The following is a 24,002-nucleotide window of genomic DNA, read 5'->3' on the forward strand; positions in this document are numbered from 1 at the left end:
GCCCGTGCCGCGCCCGTTTATCCCCCTCGATCCGGCCGAACAAAAGCTGTTTAGGCATGCGGTGGCTGGGCATGCGGGCTACATGACCCAGCCAACGCAGCCTTGCCTGCTGGAGGAGCTCACCGATGGGACTTTGCCCAGATCCTTCAAGGATTTGTGAGCTCCTCACACAATCCAGCCTGGTTAAACCCAGGATGGATCGTAGGCAGGCCAGCCTAAATGTTTCCAACCGGTGAAGATGCTCCATTAGGGGGGTCCACGTTTCGCAAGCGTAGAGAAGGGAGGGAATGACCGTGGCCGAGAAGACCTGAAGCTTCGTGCGGAGCGACAGACCAGGTAGCTTACACACAGCGTTACGCAACCGATGAAAAGATATTGCCGCTCGACTGATTCGGAGTGAGACCTCTGCTGATAAACTGGAGCCGGTCATAAGCACACTGCCCAGGTATGGAAACTCTCCACTCTCTCCACAACTGCCCCATCACCGATTGGGAGTTGTGGGGGTGGAGTGTCCGATGGTACAAAATACCCAGGCAGGTGCTTAGTTTTGGTGGGGCTGATGGTAAGGCCCCACCTCTTAGTGGCACGCTCCAGTCTCAGCAGCCGCGTCTCCAACTCCTCTTCTGAATGAGCAGATATTACCAAATCATCGGCATACATAACGTGGTTGACCAATAGGGAGCCATCCCTTGATCACACCCGGGCGTCGATCAGCCTCCCATTATATCTGTACCAAATGGAAATTCCCCCGGTACAGCTATTGAAGGCTTCACGAAACTACGCAGTCGAAATAGATGTTAAATAATGCGGGAGCCAGAGGACATCCCTGTCGCACCCCAAGGTGTACAGGGAAAGGCTCCTCCGACTCCCGGCTACGTAGTTTTACCCGGGCCCCGCTCACCAGGGCCCGCTCACCATCATGAAGGTCCTTAATGATCGTGAGCAGAGGGTCAGGGACTCCGAAAGCACGAAGAACAACCCAGAGCCCAGGCCTACTGATGGTATCATAGGCCTTGACCAGGTCAATAAAGCAGAGATGTAGGTCTTTTTGGAATTCACTACACCTCTGCTGTAGCAGACGGCCAGAAAATATGGCATCTGTGCAGGACTGCCCTTTCCTGAAACCGCATTGGGGCTCCGCAAGCCTCTCCTCAGCGTGCCTAGCAAGGCGATGTTGAATAATCCTTGCCAGGACCTTTCCCGGCACACTGAGGAGTGAGATGCCCCTGTAGTTGTTACAGTCTGTGCGGTCCCCCTTCTTAAAGAGGGGGACCACCAGGGCATCCTTTCAATCCTGCGGTACCCGTTCAGTGGTCCAGACTGTTGTTATGATGTCATATAGGGCAGTCTGTGCACAAACGCCACCCTCCCTCAGCATTTCGCTTGGGAGATCATCTCTGCCCGGTGCCTTTCCTGGTCTCAGACTCCGGATCGCCTTTAGTACTTCCTCAACAGCTGGCACCTCAGCCAGCCACTCACAGGGGGTGACCTCTTCCAATATTTGAGGCACCGCAGCCTCAGCAGGGTTATCCCCACTTTGTGCCATGATGTTTTCCTGGCTGAGAGATTTTCCCTCCCCCAGGACCTCACAGAAATGCTTAGCAAATCTGCAAACCTGTTCCTGGGGGTCGGAGATTGGATCACCGTTTTTTCCCCTCATGATGGTAATAGGTGTGGCGCTGCAGGTTACTTTTTTGATGGAGTTAAATAGTGATTTGTGATCGCGGGCCACTGAGGCAGACTCCATCTCCTCAGCAACCCGCGACCACCACCCATCCTTGCAGCGCCTTACGGCTCTCCGAACCTCCGAGCGAAGGCTGCGGTAAACCTCCTCATTCTCTGACGTGGGATGCTGTAGGCGATGAGAGTGGGCCTGTCGCTTTTTGTCAATTAACCTGAACACCTCCTCTGTCAGCCAGGGTTTCTGGGGAGGTCTGGACCGCGTACCCAAAGCAGCCATTGCAGCTGAATGAGTCACAGTCTTAAACCTCGCTCATTTACCCTCGACATCAGGTGGAGTAGGGGACGATGCCAACCCCAGCTGCAAGCGATGATGAAATTCTCGCTTGCAACTTTCATCAGCTAACTGAGACCAGGTCACTTTTGGTTGGAATGGGGTCCTGGGTGTACACCCACCACCGGAGTGGAAGAATGGCAGGCGCATCTTACAGATGACTAGTCGATGGTCAGAGGGCAGATCAGCTCCACGGTAGGTCCTGATATCAAGGACATGGGCTCGCATCCGCTGGTCCGTCACTATGTAGTCCAGCAGATGTTCTTGCTTGGACCCGGCATGCATCCATAATGTTGTGTGGATGCGCCGATGCCAGAAGAGCGTGTTGGTAATTACAAGCCCATGGGTTGCACAAAAATCTAGCAGCCTCCTACCGTTGTTATTGAGCTGATCTGGCCCATGCCTTCCAATCACTCCAAACCAGGTGCCAACATCATGACCAACTCGGGCATTGAAGTCACCCAACAAGATGACTCTGTCCCGAGTGGCCACTTTAGCCAGCACCTGTGACAGGAGGTCATAGAAGGCATCTGACTCATCGGCTTTGCCTGCATCCCTCCACGGATGTTCGTCTTCGGTGGGGGCATAAGTAATCACGACCACCACTCCTCGCCTCCGGTTGATGGGAAGGCGAGCCCAAAGTATCCTGGGGCTTACAGCTTCCCACACCTCACCGCCACCCTCCCACGTCCCCTTCATTATTTTGTTCAGAAGAAGAGCCACACTCTGTTGTTTGGCAGTCTCCTGCCCCGAGTGGAGGACTGTCAACCCCTCATGGTGGCAGGAACCAGAACCGGTCCACCGGACCTCCTGAATGCCGCAGAGATCCAGGCGGTACCGGTCCAGCTCCCGACAAAGGAGTGGCAGCCTCTCCTCCGCAGTGAGCGTTCGAACATTCCACGTGGCCATCCGCAATGGTTTTTCGTTGTTTCTGGAGAAGCCCCGAGGGTGAAGATTCAATCTCCTGGCTCCGCCAAATGGGGTTTAGCCAGGAGACGTCATAAAAGCCTGACCCCCCGGGGCCTCCGGCACAAGCTTATTAGTTACAGGTTTATGTTTAATTCGTGGTTTCGTGGTAATTAATTGAAGGTGGAGGGGTTACCAGCCCCTCGCACCCGTCCAGAGCCCCCGTTTAGCCACTGTGGTGGTCACAGACGCCATGAGGGGAGAGGCCAATGGGCATTGGCCCTCCCCCCACAGCACTGCCCACGACAGTGTTGCCCGTCCGGTACCGCGAGGAGGTAGGAGGTTGTTTTGCCGGACTACACAGACACACACGCAGACTACACAGACACACACGCAGACACACAGACGCACACACAGACACGCACACAGACACACACACACACACACAGACACACACACACACAGACAGACACACACACAGACAGACACACACACACAGACACACACAGACACACACACAGACACCACAGACACCACACACAGACACCACATACAGACACCACACACAGACACCACACACAGACACCACACACAGACACACACAGACACACACACACAGACACACAGACACGCACACAGACACACACACAGACACACACACACAGACACACACAGACACACAGATACACACACACACAGACACACAGACACACACGCGCGTGTCGGATTACAAGACGCACCCCCGAACCGTTTGCTTTAAAACGGGGCAAAAGTTGCGTCTTATAATCCAGATAAATTGCGTAAGCAGTTGATGTGTTATCAGTTTGAACAGCTTCGTAAAAACAATTACGACTTCACCCGCAGAGTGGGGAAAGCAATTATTGTTTACGAATGAAACTGATGTCTGAATAAAACAACAACACAATCATCATGAGGCATGGTCCACGCACTGCTGAATGAAGGCCGCCTTGCTGGATATGAGAGATCATGGTGATCTTGTGCAATTGTAATCAACGGTGCACTCCTCATTGAGGGGTAAAATAACCCGTGAAATGTAAACAAAAACAGGACAAAGTGACGTCTGAAACCACGAAAATCACCATCACGATCATTACGAACATGGCATGAGAATGGTAAAACAGAACAAACTAAAAACAATCACACAGTCTGGTAAACTAGTTCATAACCAGCTACTATAAAGTAGTGAACGTGACACAAAAATGATTGCAGATGTCATTAAAAACGATAGGATCGTTAACGCCACACAAACGAGGTTGTAAAAGATGAACAGCAACAGTGGCGACAGAAATGGGAAGATGCGAGAAATCGGGCCATGAATATGCCGTGAATTGCTGTTGTAGACGATGCATCCACTCAGCCGTCGTGAAGGCACAGATAGTCGTGCTAACCGATGGTAATGGAGGAGAGGAAATGATTGCATGATTAAACACAGACGGCTTCAAAGCGGGGACACGGAGATATAAATACGAGCAACACGAAGGTAAGGTCGAACAAGTCGACGGAACAGGAGGGTATCCTTGCTGAAAGGATACCACTGGGAAACGCTTCAGGTTTTGTAAACTTGAATCGATCATTCAAGAACTACAACCACGATGAAAAGGCAATACACGCAGAGCACAACATGAACGTGATGGGCCCTTTTGGAGAGCTCATATCGCTAATGTTGACGGATGCGTTGAGTTTGTGTTAATGTGATCATTGAAATAAATACCACCACCTGCGTCTGAATCGATAACGTGATCTGATAACTCGTCTGGATTTGGGTAATCTCAAGCAGTGCGTATTACCTGCTATGAATGGGCTCGGAAGAGAACATTCCCAGCTGTGCCCGCATCATCGACAACGAAACGAAGTCCTGAACGTGCAGGGGGCATCATGGAGAGGCTGGTGATTAGCCTGGGCGACAGGGGAGGAGCACGCCGATAATACTGGTAGGAACCTCCTGGTTCCACCAGCCCACATGGGATTATTGTGTCCGTCCATCGTGCATCCAAAAATGGGAGGGGTGGGGCTGAGTGGAGAGGGGAGGGTGTGGAGGGAGGGGCTGGGTGGGGAGGGAGGGGCTGGGTGGGGAGGGTGGGGAGGGGCTGGGAGGGGAGGGTGGGGAGGGGCTGGGTGGGGAGGGTGGGGCTGGGTGGGGGGTGGGAGGGGTGGGGCTGGGTGGGGAGGGGCTGGTCACCCCGTGGTGCCCTTATAAAACTCAATGTTTAACCTACTCACGCCGGCTTGTGCCCACCCTCACAGTCGGGCATATTTGCGGAATACACCACGCCGCCGTAGACCCTGGCCATTGGCCGAGCAACCCAACAACGTCCCTACCAGCAGCTCCCTCCTCCGCAGCAGGAATGTGTTTAAATGACGTGCGCAGGGTGAAGGCATCGCATTGCCGATGGATAAAAAGGGGGCGTCGGGAGGACACGTCTCGACTCTGAGGGGTGGTGATGATGATGATGATAGCCGGTGGTCGAGACTAACCACGGAGTGGTAGCCAAGGGAGGGATTTCGCCCAAGAGCCCTCCACTGCGGAAATGGAGCAACCACAATCAGCTCGTGCAGGAGGAGTGAGATGAACCCTTAACATCGCACGGCCGTGTGGAGATGGTGACGGATTGGGCAGGCATTCATCGAGCAGTGGATTAACCATGGCTGACGCTGATAATGAACTATAGCCACATCCTATCCCCGGGGGAGACGCTGCGTCTGTTTGTGCTTTCAGCCCAACACATCCGTGCCTCTCTGCTCAACAAATTTGGTTGCCACCTGTGGCACGGACAGTCCGACAATTGGCATCTGCGTTTGCGTGTCGGGAATTGATTTGTAACAGTGCCGTGGTAACGTCGGTGTTTTTGTTTTGTATTACTGGTCACGGAATGGAATCAACCGGTGTCCGGTCTTACCGCATATAAACACACGTCTAGGGCAGTACACACAACACTTTTAAATGAGAAACCGTCACTGCTTTAAGTGGTCGTCGTTAAGCAACCCTTATAATTATTCTATTTTGGCTTCCTTTCGCCAGCAGGACAAACAATAAATGTGCGCCTGCCTCTGTCATTGCGCCTTCACCGCCGGTTCTCCACCACAACCACCACCACACCTCGCGATCCTCCTCTTGCACTGAGGGCTCATGGGAGAACCCCACGCAGCCTCATGTCACTATACACTACACTATACACTACACCACTATATACTACATTACACTGTTACAGCCTCATGTCACTATACACTACACTATACACTACACTATACACCACACTATACACTACACCACTATACACTACATTATACTGTTACAACCTCACGTCACTGTACACTACACTATACACTACACTATACACTACACTATACACTACACTATATACTACATTATTATACTGTTACAGCCTCACGTCGGTTCTCTGCTGTCGCCCCCTAGGTGTTAAACTCTCTATATCCCGATGCATATCCGCAACATCGAATGCACTCGGACCTTTTAAGAAACATGTAAAGGCTTCTATCTCTATATATTCTTGGTTCTTTCGGTAAAGTCACGTAGAAGGGAAACAATAAAATAATAAAAATATAAAACAATAAAATGCTCACGACGTTTCGACTGCAACACAAGCAATCATCATCAGGTGTGAAAAACGCAGCAAGAAAATTTGAAAAAAGTGGCGGTTTTTCTTAACGTCAGCACCACGGACAGCGATTTTGGTTAAGCAGTGTCTCACCAGTGGGGGCACCTTAGTGTTCAGTCCTTGATGAACCAAGTCTTCAATGATTGCGATGGTGTCAGGTACAGGAACTTTGGTGAATAAGGAAACTAAAACTGACAAGCAGGTCGCCTGTGGACAGGGAAATACCCTTGATTGTCGATACCAGGTGAGTTTGAGTCAGGCTTTCGAGCAGCCCTGAGTTTGGCTCCGCGCCTCTGAATCGTTGACTTATACGCAAATTCATCATCATTACAGTATTATTATATTTTTTTCGTCTTCAACGCGAGACCCCTTCCCTGCAATGCCACCAACTCCATTCGGTGGGAATGGAGGAGGCCTCGTCACGCGCGGGGCACAGCGGACACTGCCCCCTCGTGGCCGATACTACACACAGCGCGCTGCCTGGCACAGCACACGCACTTGGAATGTTAAACAAAAAAGCTCACAAACATTCGTCAACAATATTGCCTGAAATGAAAATTTAAATATTTAAATAAATAACAATAAGACGTTTTTTGGGGGGAAATGGCCCTTGTCTGTTATAAATAGGTGACGTTTCTGGACACAGCAGAAACGACACCGACTCGAAACGTCGTTCGCGACTGTGCAATGCAGAGTTTCTACATCACTAGACCTATTTTGCAAGTACCAAAATATAATAGAAGGGTTTTTCCCCTTTTTTCTGGCAAAGGAGGTCTAATGATGTAGATGCTCATCCCGAGCCCTCATTACTTTGATAGTGCATCGTCTTTGAGCTGTACGCCTTTTGGCGTCCTCTGGTCGAGCACCAATTGGGTCGAGGCTCAAAGGAAAGTCGTCCCTTGTGTGGACCAATCAGTTTCAAGGACAATGCATATATTGTCATAGTGTGTTTTGTTTGCATTTTGACTGCAAGTATTGTGGTTAATGCAGACATGAATCCTTGTAAAAAGGTTTCAGTTTTGTTGCCAGAAAAAGGGGGAAAACCCTATTACAATGCAGAGTTGTTTATGTTTCGCATGAATTTACACGCCATCGCTATTGTGCCTCTCGAAAATAAATAGGGGCCACACTTCAACAGGATTACCGAATCAGGGGGCAAGGCGACCTGCCAACAGGATGATTGTGACATTTGTGAATTTCTCCGCTTTTGTAGATGGGTTTCCAAATCAAAGAACAAACGCCATGCAAAGGGTGGCCCTTGTGGTCTATGACAAGGCGTCGACTCCGGTGAGATTGCTGCAGTCATCCAAGTTCTCACAAACCAGGATCATCATAACATATTCATAACAAATATCATTATCGTCCTCATCATCGAGTCATCTGGTCTTCATCCTTATCACCTGCCGCAGCCTTTCCACGGAAGCCACGATGCATCGCTGCAAATCCATCACAATCCCGCGATATCCGCAATCCATCTTCCGAAACGCAAACCGCTCAATATCCACGGCAGTTGTCCTCGGATGCCTTCTGTTCCGGCTGCCAATCCCATCGTCATCATCGTCGTCGTCCGTCTCGTCCACGCGCCCCACGGTAGCAATGGTGTCCAATAACCCATCTGTGCGCGTCTATGGATATTTGTGGGGTTTTTTTAACTGGTGGGAACCTCCTGGTTACACCAGCCCACAGGGGATTATTGTGTCCGTCCGTCCGTCGTGCATCCAAAAATGGGAGGGGTGGGGCTGGGTGGAGAGGGGAGGGTGGGGAGGGGCTGGGTGGGGAGGGTGGGGAGGGGCTGGGTGGGGAGGGTGGGGCTGGGTGGGGGGTAGGAGGGGTGGAGCTGGGTGGGGAGGGGCTGGTCACCCCGTGGTGCCCTTATAAGACTCAACGTTTAACCTACTCACGCCGGCTTGTGCCCGCCCTCACAGTCGGGCATATTTGCGGAATACATCACGCCGCCGTTGACCCTGGCCACTGACCGAGCAACCCAACGTTCCTACCAGGTCCCTCCGCAGGACAAGGAGTTTCTTCTACGCGTTTGTGTTTCCTCAGACGTGCATAATGTTGACTAAAACTCGGAATTTGATTAATAATTTCAGCGCAGGATCCACTTGAAACAGTGAAGACTCGAATCAACTTTCCGAGATTTTAAGTTCATTTATTAAGTATAGCCCTGTGAGCCATTCGGCTCTTGAATCGGGTGCAACCGCGACAAACAAAAAACAAAAACATGAACAAGAAAATATCTTAAAGTGACTATGTGCAAACAGAAAATCCAATAAAGGACAGCAAAATATTGCAGAAAAAGCACCGTACACCAACACTGTGTGCAAAAATCCCAGTGGGATGCAAGACAAACAACAACAACCACAAGACAACTTAGATTAAGGCCATCAGTCTAACTCTGTACTACAACAAACAAACATGGCCAACCAAAACACTTTTCGAAAATCACCAAAATAAAGCCATAAAAGCAATGAAACAGTGAACATAGGAACTGTGACCGAATTTTCACAATAAACGACGAAATACAACATGTACCATCAAACTCTGCAGCCATAGCTGGCTGCATGAGTCACTTCACAACAGCAGGAGCATCAGTCAATAACATTAGAGATGATAATCGATTACACTGGTCAACACGCTTTTTGGCATAAGGTATTCCAACGGTTTTTAAGGTCATTTTGGGGTGCTGATTCCAAATCTGGCATCAGTTTTTGTCTATCACATCAGGTTTTTGAGATATTAAATATTGCATTTTCAATAAAAAACTACAGAAGAAAAATATTAAATAAATGTGGATATCTACATAAAATGATATTATAAACACACTATGCTAAAAATACAGCACCATATTTTAACACTGAAGCAGTCACTGACTCACAACAACTTGCAATCATAAGTGACAGAGTTAATTTCAGGTAAAATCAATGAAAATGGGGTATGCCGATAGCATAAAAATGAGATGTGATAGAGCAAATCTGAGATCAGATTTGGAATCAGCACCCTGAAATTAGTCTAAAGCTGCTGCAAACGTCCACCAGTGTAATTATCGGCGGCTTCCAACATCATCCGGCGGTCCGGGGCCGATCCGGCGAAAGCAGAAAAACCGCTCCAGTCCGGCGATCGGCATCACGTGCGTGGAAAAAAAAACAAGCAGCTATACTTGTTCGTCTTGGTTCTTGCGGTAAAGTCACGTAGAAGGAAAATAATAAGACGGCTGCTTGCGTTGTGGCCGAAACGTCGTGAGAATTATTTTATTATGTTTTATTTTTATTAATTTCTTATTTTCCTTCTACGTGACTTTACCGAAAGAACCAAGACGATGAATCCTTGCAGTCACGAAAGCTTTAAATCGAAATTCAGATATGCTTGATTTCAGTATCAAATATTATATGCAGTACGTTAAACACTACGTACAACTTCATGAAAATACTGCACGTATTTACATCACCCCATACAGAATCTTCTAGATTGGAGTGGTATGGTACAGTACATACATTACGTTTTTAAAGTAGGATATTTATTTTTGTCTATTTGTATGTTTATTTATGCCAATTTCACATAATAAACAAATAAAACACGCGAAAATATATGACAACACCTACAAATATAATTTTATACAAGAATATGCAAAAAGAAGCTATTTTAAATAACAATGATTCGTGATTATCCTGTATAGTTATCGTTATCAGCAGCAGCATTATTATCAGCACTAGCAACAGCATATTAATCATATTAGCAGCAGCAGCAGCAGCAGAAACAGCTGATGATGATTATGATCGTGCACTTCTCACATTATGGCCATCTGAAAACGATTTTTTTGCAGGCTCACCCTGAGAATTGAGTGCGGGAAGTGTTGCTGACGTATGTGTCGTGACAGATATGGGAAGGGAGGGTGCATCTGCGTGTGGGAAGTGATCACCTTGTGACACCTCGCAAAGCTGCCCGCGACTCACTCTGCGCTCGCAAAGTCACCGAGACGCTGTTCCCGTCCTGCGCACTTCTTGCGCGTGACGGTGTCAGCACGTCCAGGGGCTCGCTACACCCCAGTGTCGAGTATCTGCTAGACACGACGAGAGCCCTTCACGACACCGAGGTTCCGTGTCGTTGTGGCACTCCTCCGGAGGTCACCGTTGACGGAGCACACAAAGACAACAGTGGGTTGTTTTACTACAACACGCTGGGAGGTGGGGGGGGATGTCTGTCGTCGACCCAGGGCAATGGCAGTGGAAAGTAATTAAAATGATTTACGACAAAAAATAATTACCCTGTAATTAATATCCCGTAGCTCGGTGTGACCCCCCTGTGGGAAGTCGGATTGAATGATTGGGGTGGGCGGGAGGGGTTCACGCGCAGCTCTTGATGAAGGGAGACCGAGGTGCAGCGAGCCGCGTGCGATGCCTCTCAGAGGCCACCTGAGAGCTTCGATCTGTGCGCAAGGGAGGCCTCTGACATTCATTTCGTATCCAGCCCCCCCATCCACCCACCCCATTTACACGCCGCTGTCGTTCTGCAGCCGGTGGGGCTGCACAAGCACAGCATCTCACCAAAACACATCCACGCATTCGTCAATAACAGCGGCCCTTGAAAGGAGAATTATATATTTTTATATAGATAGGCGACGTGTCGGGCAATGACCCTTTTTCATAGCTGTGTAGGCGCCTTTGCCCGAAACGTCTCCAAGCTGTTGTATATTTCCCCACGAGGAATGCGTTGTGCTGCGATATGAGAGGAGCCATGGTGTGGCAGCGTCACAGCTGCCAGCTGTGCCTCGTCCGCCCATTCTCAATCCACCGGCGGTGAAAGGCTGCCAGTCCCACGTGTGGCCACGTAGGGGTGTTGGCCATACTTCACCGCGATGGTCAATGGCTCTGCCCATTACATTCGTTGCCACCGATGGTCAATGGCTCTGCCATTACAGTCGTCGCCACCGATGGTCAATGGCTCTGCCATTACAGTCGTCGCCACCGATAGTCAATGGCTCTGCCATTACAGTCGTCGCCACCGATGGTCAATGGCTCTGCCATTACAGTCGTCGCCACCGATGGCCGGACCCGTGAGCGGGAATCGAACTCGAACCACCGCTGTCGAACCCCACGCCTCTGATCACCGTCGCATTCACTTAGAATCATAATAACGAAACGCATGCGGCTACCCAAAATGGTGTATTAGGTTCCCATATGCCACAGCGCGCACAATGATGCACGTGCGATGAATCACAGGCGAGCTCAGCGCGGCTCCACCAGGGACCATTGCCCTGCGATTGGTGGCTGCTCATTCATTTCGCGAATTAAGAGAATTAAGAGCACGTGTGGGTGTGCGTCCATGATGGGGGGGGGGAGCCCTTTCCACCCTTTCCACCCTTTCCACATCAGTTCCACAAAAACAAAACACCTGCCATGGGTGTGTCTTCAACCAGTCCCGCCACCTCCACCCCCCACCGCTGACGAGGCAGTTGTGAAAGAGCGTGGAGAAGTGTCCGTGCAGCGGTGTGCTGACGACCCGCTCCGGTCTGGTCGAGTGGTCGAGGAGTTATCCGAGTCGGTGGGGCGGCATTGTCTTCTCATCAGCCGCCAAACGCCGCTGTGTGAAAACGAGCGGGGCCCATCGCTCAACACGAAGCTTCCCTCCCAACCCTCCAGGTATTCTCTGCCACGGTCATAACTGTCCCTTGTTTCAGTTTGCGAAACGTGCATTATGTTTGTTGAAGGGACGTCTGCACCGGTTTGCAACCTTCAGGTTAGCCTGCCTACAATCCAGCCTGGGTTTTAACGAGGCAGGATTTGTTGTTGAGGTTTGGACTCAAAAGTCCCGTCGGTGAGCTCCTGCGGCAGGCGAGGCTACGGTGGCTGGGTCATGCCCAGCCACCCCATGCCCAGCCACCCCATGCCCAGCCACCCCATGCCCAAGCAGCTTCTGTTTGGCCGCATGCAGGGGGGGCTAACTGGTCGCGGCACGGGCTCGAGAAGAGATGGAGCCGACTGGACTTGCCAAAGACTGTAACCAGCGGTGTCGGATCGTGAAGGACGCCGCTGCTGCTGCTGCTGGGCAGTTGGAGGCAGTCGCCCTCCAGCAACGATGGAGGGCAGATGGGGGGGGGGGGGGCGACGCTCACAACAACGAGCGGAGCGCCAGGCAGCTAAAACTCTGCAAGTTAGCACACAGCTGGTGCCTTTGGCGGTCATCTCGGTCAACCAATGACACCCGGGGCTGTCCCGTGACCTGCCGGCAGCGAGCCTTCGGCATTTCACGTGGCCTCAAGGGTGCACCTAGCCTGGCACGAGCGCCGTGGTGACGTTCCCGCGCGCCGCCATCGGCGTTCGCCCGCGGTGACGCGCTCCTGCCACTCATCCCCCACCCGCCCCAGGCTCCGCACCCGCCCCAGGCTCCCGGTGCTGGCGCAGTCCCGGGCCGAGTGCGGCACGGAGGGCGCCGCGAAGGCGGCCTCCGCGCTGGAGGCGGCCAGAGAAGACGGCGGCGGCGGCGACTCGTCGTCCCGGCGCAACACGGCCAACGAGAAGAGGAGGAGGTGCGGTGGTGGTGGGCCTCGTGCGTGCGTCCGTGCCAGGGATGCACCCCCCCCCCCCCCCCCCATTTACGTCCCGCACACCCCGCCCCCCCCCCCCCCCCCATTTTAACGTCGTTTCGCAAACGCGTCGTCGCTTATCTTCACGCCGCTGCTACCCCCACGTCGCCAACAGCATCGTCCCTCCTGTCTCGTCACCCGTCGCCTCTCAACCTTCGCCTCCACCTGCCCGCCCCACCTGGCCTCTGTCCTGCCCCCCCCGGGCATCTGATTCCTCCGGCAGTCTAAATAAATATTCTGATAATGACATTTCTTTGATTTTTCGTTGTTTCGATATTCGTCGTCGCACCTGTGGGAACGCATCGCCCGAGGTAAGCCGGGGGGGGGTATTGCTGTTACCAGGCACGCAGCCACGGTATAGTCGCCCTGTACAGAGTACCCAGATGTGTTGCTGTTAACTAAACTATACCAAGATGATAACGCGTAGGGAGCGACCTTCACAATACAAATCTGGCAGTTCACCAGCATTGATTAAAGCAATCCTGGGTCTGCTGGTGAGACACTGAATGTCAAAACCGGTACCAGAGTGTGTGTACTAATGCTGCTGACATTGTGATGGTATAAAAATAAATACATTATATTTTTTGTGTTTGGAGGGACACATGTGGGATGGGGGATAGTTTTGTCTGCTTGGACGGACGGGTGCGGCTATCCACGTGGGGCAGCACTGGAGGTAACGAGGGTGAATCGCACAGACGTTGTCGAACTCTCTCCGTGGGCGTGGAGGTACCACAACCTCCTCCTGGCTTTCCAGAAGGCAGCAAACGCGTGGAATCCACCTGTCCCATCTGTGTGGGGGAACAGCGTGTGCCCTTTCGCAACACGCGGTGCTCTGATTTCTTCCCACATTGAATCACTCATTAGGTGGCATCCGACAACTTTCTGTCTAGAGGACCGCAGAGCTTGGACAATAGTTGGTGCCGGCTCGTCGTGTGGCTGCCTCTCCACTGCTTGTCTGCTTCCTGATCGCGCCTCTCGAGTCGTCATCTGCAGGAGTGAGCGACTCCCGTGCGGCGGTGGCTGCGCGCGTGATGACGCGAGTGTTGATGATGCGCGTGTTGTTGACGCGAGTGTTGCAGTTTGATGCACGAGTCAAGGCCGCCTCGTTCGCCTCTTCAGCAGATCGCGTCGCGACTGCCCAGGTGCTGCCCGCCTGTCCAGTCTCTCCCAGACATCTCCCCTCCATTACTGCTCCTATTCGCTCGCCAATCTTTTCCTGCACCAGTGGATCCCACCTGTTGGTATCCACAAGGTCCATGGGAAGGGGTCCACATAACTTTTTGCAGATGACTTCCGTTTTCTTAACAATCCCATATTTGTGTTTACTGCCGATCGCACGCTTATTTAAATTCATATTCGTTGACTTATCGACACGGCAGCTGGCTACTGGCTTGCCCGCGCCTTTTTGGAATACGGCAGTTTTACCTTTGACCAATGTGTAACTGCTGCGTGGTGGGCGCAAAGATATCTTGAGTTGGTAGCGATCTGCGTGTCCAGAGAGGTTGAGAATCACTTCCCTATACAGCGCAGTCGGTTTCCTGCAGCCATGATATGCAACAGGCCAGGATTTTATTCATCCTTTGTCCATAGTGGAGGCATCTGAAGATGCGGATGCCCCAGATATTAATTTGAAGGCGGTGGGTGGGTGAGTAGGTAAGCGAGGTGTGGTGGGTGTATTTTAAATTCACCAGCTCTCAGACAAAGCAATTTAACCGCTAAATTGCTTGGAACCGAATCTAACGGCTGCTCTTCATCGGTCGTACGAAATCATTGGAGGCGTCTGGAGAGGCGCAAACGCATCATGGCGCGCGGCTCGCCTTTAATGCAGTGGCTCTTAACCTTTCCTGCAGCCTTGCACCCCTTTGGTTCTCACTCGTTAAAATGTACAATGTTAGTAACTACATCGGTTTCATGAAACACAGTTGTCGTACTCACGTGCCCTTTCTTAATTTGTGTTTTCGATGATTTGCCTTCTTGAAAAAAAACCTGCCCATGTGTCACCCCCAGAAAGGGCATCTCGCACCCCAGGTTAAACAACCACTGCCTCGGCCACGCGTGGTGGCTCCTTTGCAATTGAAGCTGCTGCTGCTGGACTGCTCCTTTCTTCCCCCGCAGCATCCCGTTTGACTCGTGGCGGTGTGCCAGTCCGCTGCAGCCGTCCTTGTGTCAAAAGCAGTCCCCCCCAGCGGACACCGCCCAGCCGCTCGTGGCTGTCCCCTCGCCCCCCACATCTTATTATCATTATTACGCTTGTTTTGGCAGGAAAGAATCCCTGAGTCTCGTGACTTTGTTCTGGAGGGTCCTGCCAAGTTTGTTGCTTATTCGAGTTGAGTAATTTGCAGGCAATTTTTCAAATTTGACAAGTATGGACCGCGACGCCGACAGACAGCGAGTCTAATCTTTGAAATGACGTCACGCGATTTTTAACTCCTACTGTGAAGCAGACGGAAAGTAGTACGTTTACGTTAATAAACCGGTAATTATTTACTTTTTATTTGATCAGATAAGACCCACCGAGCTCTATAGCTCTCTTTCCAGCAGCGACCTGGCCACAAATGATAGCTCAACGGAAGTGGCTTATGTGGAAATTGATTGCCGCCAAATACCCTAAATGCATGTTTCTAATGTCGGGGGAAAAACTGGAGGACCCTGAGAAAAATCCATGCAAACTCCAAATATACAACAGATCTCAGGATAGTATATCGAACCCACGACCTCCTGCATATACCAGGCGCGGTAGTTGGCATCTCGCCACTGTGGCGCCCCAATAAACGAGGACGGGCCCCTGGGATCGAACCGTGAACATCTGCAGCGAGCGGCGCTGCGACGTCGCAGTGCCGCGTCACCGCCCAGTCGGTTGTGCGCGTGAGGCCATTCGTCCAGCCGCCGCGTGTTCCCCACTTTGCAGAGAGCGGATTAACGAGAGCTGCAACGAGCTGCAAAGGCTCCTTCCCGCCTGCAGAGGCCTCCGGAGCGACCGCATTTGCATCCTGGAGATGGCCACGGACCTCATCGCCTACACCAAGGACATTCTGCCGGCAGAGACGCTCTGCCAGGTGCGCTTCGTCTCGTCACATTCTCAGCTGTTGCCAAGATTGAGCTTCATTTGTTGTAGTTTTGCCATCTGTGTACATTTAAAGTTGGTCTGGATTAAAAAAAACACAAATGTGCGCAATACTTTTGTTTGGAAATGAAGGTGGCGTTTGATGGAACAAGTAAGAATAGGCTTTACCTTTCATGGCAATAAAACAGGTGTTAAACTAAATACCTTTTGCAAGGCATCAAGGCTGCATTAACCATACAAACTTGTGGAAAAACATGCAAACAAAGATGCTCTGTTAATAATATACGCATAAAATTTCGATTTAAAGCTTTCGTGACTGCAGGGATTCATCTTCTTGGTTCTTTCGGTAAAGTCACGTAGAAGGGAAATAATAAAATAATAAAAATACAACAGAATACAATAATTATTGTAGAAGGCAAATAGTAAAATAATAAAAATAAAACATAATACAACATAATACAAAAATTATTATACGTGACTTTACCGAAAGAACCAAGAAAATATACGCATTGTCTGTGAAACTAATTGGCCTACACTAAAAGACAGCCTTCTTTATGGTCTTGTCTCATCGGCGTTAGACCAGAGAACACCAAAAAGTGATCCGTCGAAGGGCAATGCGAGTATCAAAGCATTAATATCTTGGGTTGAGCCATTAGATCGATGGAACCTTTTTGGCAGTATCAAAATTATGAAAAAAATTAACCCGTAAAAACAAAGTTTTTCACTCTAAATCCTTTATATGCGTGGCGGCTAGAGTCCTCTCGTCCTCTGGCTTGAGATGGCTGCCACCTATGGGTCAGATTGTCTGCCAGCATTAAGCAATTGGTACTTAAATATTTCTAAATTTTCCCTTAAACAGTGTAAAATTTTGGAAAAAAATTTTCACGAAAATTCATTGTCACGCACAACGAGTCTGTGTGGAAAATGTCAGCTCGATTGGATCACGGGAAGTGGGTTAAAAAACGACCGAAAGATTTGCACGGTCGCAAGCACGCAAGCAAGCAAACTTAATGTAAAGGATTTAAAAAGAGTAGGCTTTTACCCTTGCTGGCAATAAATCTATTTTGTGTTTGAACATTTTCACGCCTGTTTTATTGGCAGAAAGGTTAAAGCCTATTATGTATTTCATAATTTTAAACTAGGGAAAAAGGTTCCATTTTGAAGTTGTTTGAGTTTAACATTGTTTCCCCCAAGGGTCATAGAGATTATCATTCATAGGAATGTATTTTAATAAAAAATAAAAGCCGAATTGGGTTCCTGCTCAAATTAACATTGAGGCACTAGTGCTCATGTCCTGTTTACAGCATTGAGGCAGTGGTGTAAATTCCACATTCCTATGGCGGGGATAGGTCTCACCCAAAGATACAGGTATCATAAGTAACGTGTAAATGAAATAGTAATTTATATTCTGTCAGGGAGTCCGGTTTGGTTGGGATTTACACGTCATTCCGCCTGAAAATGTCTTTCAGACGGCATTTCCTATTCTACCTCGGAGCCACTTGCCAAACTGCACCCCCGTTCTCCCTGATGTAAAGCGCCTTCAGAGTTTATGAAAGGCGCTAAATAAGTTGTGATTATTATTATTATTACTTGTATTCTCCACAACGACGCTGATTATTCTGTGTTGAAAAAATATATTGGTTGAAACGCAGTTTTCAGTAAAAAAAATCACTTATCTTGCAACGATGTTTTTTTTCTTCTACACAATCGGATAATTACGAAGTGATTAGCCTATTAGGGCGTTCAGTAACTTTGATCGGATTCGATATTTACTTGGTCTGATTTATTAAATCCAAATTCAGTTTTGGCTGTCAATATCGACCCATCCCAACCATCAATGGCTGACTATTTTGGGTCTTGGCCTATAATGTTCATGTGGAGCGGAATAAATGAACATTTTTTTAAATGTTATCACGTGACATGGTCCGGGATTAATTTATAATCCCCCACATTGACGACATTGCGTGAGATTAATGTGCTATATAACAGCACGTGGGTCGTGTCCGTGACGTGTGCTGCCCCCGCAGGCTCTGTCGCCGGCTACACCCCCCGGCAGCGGCGAGCTCCCGTGGGCCGCCACGCCGAGGAGCTACAGTGCCCCCCCCCGGCGCCCTGCAGCTGCGAGCCAAGACCGCCGTGCTGATTCCGGGTGCGTTACGGTGGTGAGATGTTAACTGCCTCACCTGGCATGCAAGAGGCCGTGGGTTCAATCCCGACCCAGACGCCTGCTGTATATTTTCAGTTTGCATGTCTCTCTCCCCGTGGTCGTGTGGGTTTTTCTCCAGTTCCTCCGGGTTTTTCCTCCGCATTTAGAATCAACATCACGTGTTTGGCTGCGATACAATTTCCACGTGATAAGCCACTTGGTTGAGCTATCATTTGTGACGGCCAGGTCGCTTCTGAGAAAGAGCTAATAGCTCAGTGGGCCTTACCTGTTACAAACAAAAGAAGTTTGTAGTTTTATTATAGCGTGCAACGCGTTTCCCCGATGGCTTCCACCACTGCCGTGAATGCGCACAGGGGGCAGGTTGGCAAAACCTCGCCGTTGGATGTCGCCTCCATGATGATGATAATGATGTCATTGTATGTAGCGCCGCTCTCGCTAATTGCTTCCCACAATGCTGCGCGCGAATTATATATTAGGGCCAAATGCTGTTTATAACAATTACGAAGGAATGAAAACCCTCAGAAAAATAATAAGCAAATCAAGAAATGGCGCGAAACAAAAGGAACAACAAAAAAGTTATCGTAACAATCAAATAATAATTCATACTCTTAGTTCTTTCGGTAAAGTCACGTAGGTGAAAAAATTAAATTAAAATTAATAAAAATAAAACAAAAATCACGACGTTTCGGAGGCAACACAAGCTTCCTTCTTCAGGTGAAACCGTCACAGCAAAATATCTGTACCTTATATAGTGGTTAAGGGGGGAGGAGCCAGGAAGGGCAGCGGGGGAGGAGGAGTTGTGAAGTGGTGAATTACTGCTTTTGTTATACTGCTGGGTGGGTAAATGAATTGGATACGATTAAGCCGCTCTTTGTTATGCTGTCGTGACCATCTTATCTGACAGGCACTATTTTACTTCACCGAGTGTTAACATCCCTAACGTTTAACAGTACTCTTTATTGTCAGCCAACACTAGTATAAACATGGGCATTTCCGCTCCTTTTCTATTATGTACATCCACAGTTATTTGCGCAACACGTCCCTGACCACGAGTCCATTCATCCCACAGTGACTTGCGCACAAACAGCATAACAAAGAGCGGCTTAATCGTATCTAATTCATTTACCCACCCAGCAGTATAACAAAAGCAATAATTGACCACTTCACAACTCCTCCTCCCCCGCTGCCCTTCCTGGCTCCTCCCCCCTTAACCACTATATAAGGTACAGATATTTTGCTGTGACGGTTTCACCTGAAGACGGAAGCTTGTGTTGCCTCCGAAACGTCGTGATTTTTTGTTTTATTTTTATTAATTTTAATTTAATTTTTTACCTACGTGACTTTACCGAAAGAACTAAGGGTATGAATCATTGCAGTCACGAAAGCTTCAAATCTAGAAATAATAATTCCTGTTAAACGTTTTTGTTTGTTTGGTAAGCACCTGGGTAATGGCTTACGATCTTACGTCAGGCGCCGTAGAAGTTTGCATTATTATTATTATTATCACCAAAACCTTACCGGGACGATGTTCTTCCAGCCGCCTGTGAATAACAATAAGAGCTGGTCGAGCAGATGATGGGAATGACAAACCAAGTGTTTTTTTTACAATTAAAATGTTTGGTTTTACCGGGTAAGGTCCACTGAACTTTCTTTTAGAAGCGACCTGAACACAAACGATAGCTCAACTAAGTGGCTTATCACGGGGAAATGTATAGCAGCCAAATACTCTAGACGCGTGTTTGTGTAGCATCCAGGGGCAACCGAATTCACGATCGAAATGATCACAGAACTCATTTCACTTCGCCCGAGTGTATTGATCTCCGATGGCCCTGAGACAGCTGTAGAAATCTCATGGAATTATAGAGCCCAACTCTTTGTGAGACATTGATATCCCCGATTCATCCTCGTAGCCAATGAGTGAGCGGTTTCTGGACGAGAGGGAGAAACTGGGGAAAATGCTCTGATAAATTTGGAGGCGTTCCCTTTCATTTTCATTGCATTGTTGAATCGAGCGCTTTAGAGGCAAGGGCTGGCGACTAATCCAAATCGATGGGAATTCCCAGACCCGCTCAGCCGTGCGATGACCGGCCCGCGGCAGCGTGGGTCGAGGACCGTGGACCTGTACATACGTGGCGCCTTCGTTTTATTTCCAATTCCAAGTGTCGCCATCGGTGTAATACCGCAAGATGAAGAATCCAGTCACAAATATAATAGCGGAGCATTCCGTGTGTTGGAGAAAGTGGCCCTGAAATGTCCTTCAAGTGGCATTTTAATCGTGATTTTGTTACAGAGCTGGGATTTAGCCAAATCAAGTGGAATACCGAATGTAATGGTGAGGGGGGGGGGGCGTGTTGTAGTGCAGTCATTGTGGACCGGGCTGAGGCCATCAGCTCGCTACACTTGACAACCTGGTTTATGATTAAACACATTTATTTGGTGATACGGTACTGGGTTGGCAGTGGGCACACTTTCCATGAAGGACCAAAACGTCGCCTATTATATCCATGGGATCTTTTGCCAGTATCCAAATAGACGGACTCTTTTTGTCGTTACCTGGTCTACCACTGATAGTGAGACAAGGTCGTCAAGAATGTTGTCTCTGGTCTAGGCCAATCGATTTTAAAGACGATGCGTATAATATCAGCGCATGTGTTTTTGCATATTTTTCTACCAGTACATATGGTTGATGCAGACTTGATGCCTTGAAAAAGGTATAAATTTGGTGTTTGAACGTCTGAACACATCCTGTTTTATTGCCAGAAAGGGTCACCTATTATATAAATGTTTGTCCTTATAAATTGCAGTGTTCTTGAGGAATGTGAGTTGTTGACTCGTGGATGGCTGCCTGAATTCGATCTCAGGATCTCGGTGGTTGCAAGCTCCGTGTCGTGACCTCTGGGTCACTCTGGCACCTCGGGGATTTGTGGCTTTACTACCCAACTATGCACGTGGCTTTTCTCCGTTCTCCAGTTCCCTTCCACATGCACATTGCTCCCTGCAAGGAGTGTTGTGACATGTCGCTGCTGTGACTACTTCAGCGGCAGCAGTAGCGAGAGCCTCAATGATCGTTTTCATCGGCAATGTCAGCAGCAGCGTCATCCTCACAATCGGCAGAAGCAGCATCCATCGCCAGCAGCTACTCTGATCCTCTTCACGAGAGTTGTGGCGCAAGTGGCACCACGGTGGTGAGATGTTAACTACCTCGCCTGGTACACAGGAGGTCGTGGGTTCGATCTCGACCCTGATGCCTGCTGCTGTATATTGCGTGTTCTAGCCGTGGTCGCGTGGATTTTTCTCCGGTGCCATCGCGTGGCGCCACCTCTTTCACCACTGCTCACACGGCAATGACGATCCTCCCATTTACAGTGTGCGCAGTCCTAAACGCAGTGGCGAGATGTCATCTCCCTCACCTGGTATACAGGAGGTCGTCGCTTTGATCGCGAGCCTGGTGCCTGCTGTGTATTTGGATATTTGGAGTTTGCGTGTCTCTCTCCCCGTGGTCGTGGATTTTTTCTTCGGATTCTCCGGTCTTTCCCTCCACATTTTTTAAAAACATGCGTTTAGAGTATTTGGCTGCTATAAATGAACCTCATGGCGGGACCCCGAGGTCCCGAATAAACGGAAGTCAAAATCGTAATTAATGTATTTTTGGCGACTCCGTCCCACCGCGCACGTCGATGCCGCGACCCGCCTGGCGCGGATCATTCTGTTGTCGTGTCGTCCAAACGCAGCGAGGACTAATGTGCAGAAGAAACAAAACTTTGAAACTTGTATTGGCGCATCGTGTAGAGCTCGTCGAGAGGAACGGATTACCGTGTCGTTGGCCTTCAACAGACATAAAATTACGTCGCAAAGCAGTCCGTGCGAGAGCCGGGGGCTTGCGGGACCCCGGGGTCGCAACTTTACATTTGTTTTTGTTTCGCAATCCGTTTTCCCGATGCGCCACGTGCTTTCATAACCCAAGTTGGGAACACGGCGATGGATGTCGGGGGGACGCGTTCTCTATAACGCCATCGAGTGAGCGGTGTGCGGGCTGCCTCGCGTAGCGTCGCACGAGGCAGTGGGATGCTGCTGGATGCTGCTTCTTGATGCTACCCACGCGCCTCGGCCTCTGTTCAGCCTGCGTACGCATCTCGCATGTTATCGCGGACTGTGCTTAATCCTTCATTCCTCAGGAACGCAACTACCGCGTTACAGGAGAACAAAGACTGCATTTGTGTAACGGTGAAACTTGGGTTGTGTGGAAGCACATTACTGTGCGATGTTTGACGCGTGGTATTTATTCTCGAAACGCACGTGTGCACGTTTCATCGCCTTCCGTCGCCACTGAAATGTGCAGGAAGCCCTCTGCCAAGCAAGAGGAGGAGGAGGGCTCGTAGGGGTCGTCTCGTGCCGCCGACGACCCAACGGCCCCCCCCCCAGCCGCTGGGCCCCGCACGCGGCGCAGTGGCCGCGGTGTCAATGTCGAGGTCCTGGCGAGACACGCTGCTGATTCCCGCAGCCCGGGTTCGCCTCGCCGCCAGCAGCTCGCACGCCGACACACAAACCTCGCACTCGCGCCCTCTCGCCCGCAACAGTCGCCGTTCGCCACCAGGTGGCAGTGATGTCGCACACAAACCCCACAATATCGTTGTATTGTGTGTTAGAGCGGGTAAATATAAATGTGTCGTTAAACCCGCCACCACCCGACACAGCCAACTAGTAAGGGTTGTCACGTAAACAGAACGTGGCCAATTCGTCACTAGTACAGCACTAGAGTGTAGTGTATGTGTAGTATACTAGTACAGCACTAGTGTGTGGTGTATAGTAGTGTAGTATACTAGTACAGCACACCGGTTTGTTGGAGAACCAATCCACAACATTTACAATCCGAGTACGACGTTTCGCCACTAATTACAACTAGCTTCATCAGGCGACAGCCACATTTGTGGAGAAATCCTCCTGTTTCGTTCCTTGAATCGAGGGGCAGATGTGATTCCGTCACTTTTGAACCCTTTGGGATTTGCTCTCCAACACACCGATGTGCTGTACTAGTAACGAATTGGCACGTTCTGTTTTACGTGATTAAACTTTACTAATTGGCTGTGTCGATAGTGGTGGGTTCAACAACACATTTATGTTCACGGTATCTAACCCAAAACACCTATTATGGATATCGGTCGCGAAAGCCTGCGTGTTAAACCGACAGACCCACCACGCGTAGAGCCTGAACATAATTTTGGGGCGGTGCTGTTAGCGAGCACCTGTGCCAGCCAGCACGGCACACGAGTGGGTGGCAAGCACCACGCTAGGCCGCCTTTGTTTCCCTTGAGGCTGAGTCTACCTAGGGGAGGCCCATAACCCATTGAGAATCTCTGGTGTTGGTTGTAAGCGGGAATCAAACTCGGTTTTCCGGGTTCGAAGTGCAGCACACACACAAACACACCATCTCATCCACACAGCGACCCTGACGATCTCAAACACTCCCCCTCACCCATGCACTGACGTTCACACGCGTGCGTGCACACACTACACACTCGACTGACACGATTACCGCAAGTGCTCCTCTGCCTAAACACCGTAGCAGAGGAGCCGTTCGGAAGAGTGGCGGTCCACCTCGTGCTGTGTGGCAAGTGCCCGTACGGCCA

The 24,002-nt window shown here is 49.8% G+C and overlaps 1 protein-coding gene across 1 annotated transcript; it reads left to right on the top strand.

Annotated features, from left to right (window-relative positions):
* Positions 1–11,535: 11,535 nt before the first annotated feature.
* LOC144938025 (uncharacterized) lies at positions 11,536–23,243 on the top strand. The gene is made up of 6 exons (XM_078865721.1): positions 11,536–11,614; positions 11,978–12,200; positions 12,926–13,087; positions 16,053–16,200; positions 18,236–18,357; positions 22,715–23,243. The coding sequence occupies exons 1-6, from the start codon at positions 11,536–11,538 to the stop codon at positions 22,752–22,754; spliced, it is 774 nt and encodes a 257-aa protein (XP_078721847.1). The 3' UTR covers positions 22,755–23,243.
* The last annotated feature ends 759 nt before the right edge of the window (positions 23,244–24,002 follow it).

This window comes from Lampetra fluviatilis, chromosome 20 (genome assembly GCF_964198595.1).
Source record: "Lampetra fluviatilis chromosome 20, kcLamFluv1.1, whole genome shotgun sequence".
NCBI lineage: Eukaryota > Metazoa > Chordata > Hyperoartia > Petromyzontiformes > Petromyzontidae > Lampetra > Lampetra fluviatilis.